The 1,455-nt window shown below is 41.5% G+C and overlaps 1 protein-coding gene across 1 annotated transcript; it reads left to right on the forward strand.

The window, feature by feature from the left end:
* Positions 1–145: 145 nt before the first annotated feature.
* On the forward strand, positions 146–1,347 carry LOC111669437 (unconventional myosin-VIIa-like; the record flags this gene model as incomplete). Its single annotated transcript, XM_023425745.1, has 4 exons — positions 146–304; positions 525–617; positions 946–1,040; positions 1,275–1,347. Coding segments are annotated over 4 exons (420 nt in total), but the record flags the coding sequence as incomplete, so codon positions are not given.
* Positions 1,348–1,455: the final 108 nt, after the last annotated feature.

A 1,455-nucleotide genomic window follows, 5' to 3' on the forward strand; every position in this document is an offset into this window, starting at 1 on the left:
TAAGTTATGCTCTTGTCTGATGATAATATAGCAATAAAACTAACGAAATGGTGGGTTTGAAGTAACTGTGCTGTTACTGTGAGGGAAGAGGTCAACAATGCTCCTCAGGCCCACAATCCACAACCACTGCTCTGTTCTCCTCTAGGTGTTTGACAGAGAGCTGTGTATGCGTCAGCTGAGATACTCCGGCATGATGGACACCATCCGCATCCGGAATCTGGGATATCCAATTCGCCACACCTTTCAGGAATTCCTGAAGCGCTACAGGGTGCTCCTGAAGACGACTGTCTGTGACCCCAAAACTGTTAGTCATTATGTACTCCTGTTGATGATTATATCTCACATTGACTGCTGGTTTCGTAATACCACTGCCATATTTGTGGAGCTTGAATATTATTGCAACAGTATGCATCACTGCGATGGCCAGATGGATAAATAACTTCCTCTTGTTTTCCCCCTTGAGGAATTTGGACTGTCGTTAGACTTCCTTCAGCACTCAGATAAAGGCTTTATTGTTTCTCCAGGAGACAGCTGCTGCCTGTTGTGAAGCCATCTGCAAGACAGTGATTAAAGGGGAGCACGAGTGGAAAATAGGCAGCACCAAGATTTTCCTGAAGGTGCAGAAAACTTATGATTCAAACCATGTTGTACCAAGACACAAGATGTAATGACGCAACAGGACATCACTGCAGTAAACAGTATTAGCTGGCACTGATGAAGTAGCATCAGTATCATGAATCAGACCAGCTTCTAGCATGTTGTTGACATTAGTCTCTCTCTTTTGTGATTTATGCACTGTACAGTTATTACACTATGCTGCAGTTGACTATGATCTACTTATGAGACTTGGATGACTTAATCTTGGAACATTGTGGCATCTGATTGTGAGGATATCCTGGACAAATCAGGAAATAGTAATTAGTCTTTTTTTTCATGCCACTTCAGGATGCTCATGACGCCATCCTGGAACGACTGAGGGAACAAGAACTCAGCAGGATAGCTGTTGTGATCCAGAGGGTCGTGCTCGGACACAAAGACAGGTGCAGTTTCTGAGACGAGTAAAGAGGAAGTGAGATCACTAAGTGAAAATTGAAAGAGGTCATGAGTATGGTTCACATTACCTCAACCTGTAATAACAAAGATGTGCATTACTGTTATTAGTGGCATATGTTGCAAAAACCAAAGAATAAGACATGGACAGTGGTTTGTTGTTGAGTATGTTTATTTTTTTAATCTATTTATTCCTCAAAGGCTTTGCTTTACCTCTTTTCTAGAAAGTCTTTCCTGAAGAAGCGAAGGGCAGCTGTGTTGCTGCAGAAGAACTGGAGAGCTTACAGAGAACAGAAGGTGTGAAGAAAAGTCTGATGCTTAATAATGTTTTATAAAACTCAGAGTGTGTGTGTTTATCTAATATAACTTATTAGAGACTTATCTCAGGTCTGGTGACTTTATTCT

The sequence above is a fragment of the Seriola lalandi genome, unplaced genomic scaffold (assembly GCF_002814215.2).
Source record: "Seriola lalandi dorsalis isolate HSWRI2012SDOR001 ecotype SW California unplaced genomic scaffold, Sedor1 jcf7180002004845, whole genome shotgun sequence".
Lineage (NCBI taxonomy): Eukaryota > Metazoa > Chordata > Actinopteri > Carangiformes > Carangidae > Seriola > Seriola lalandi.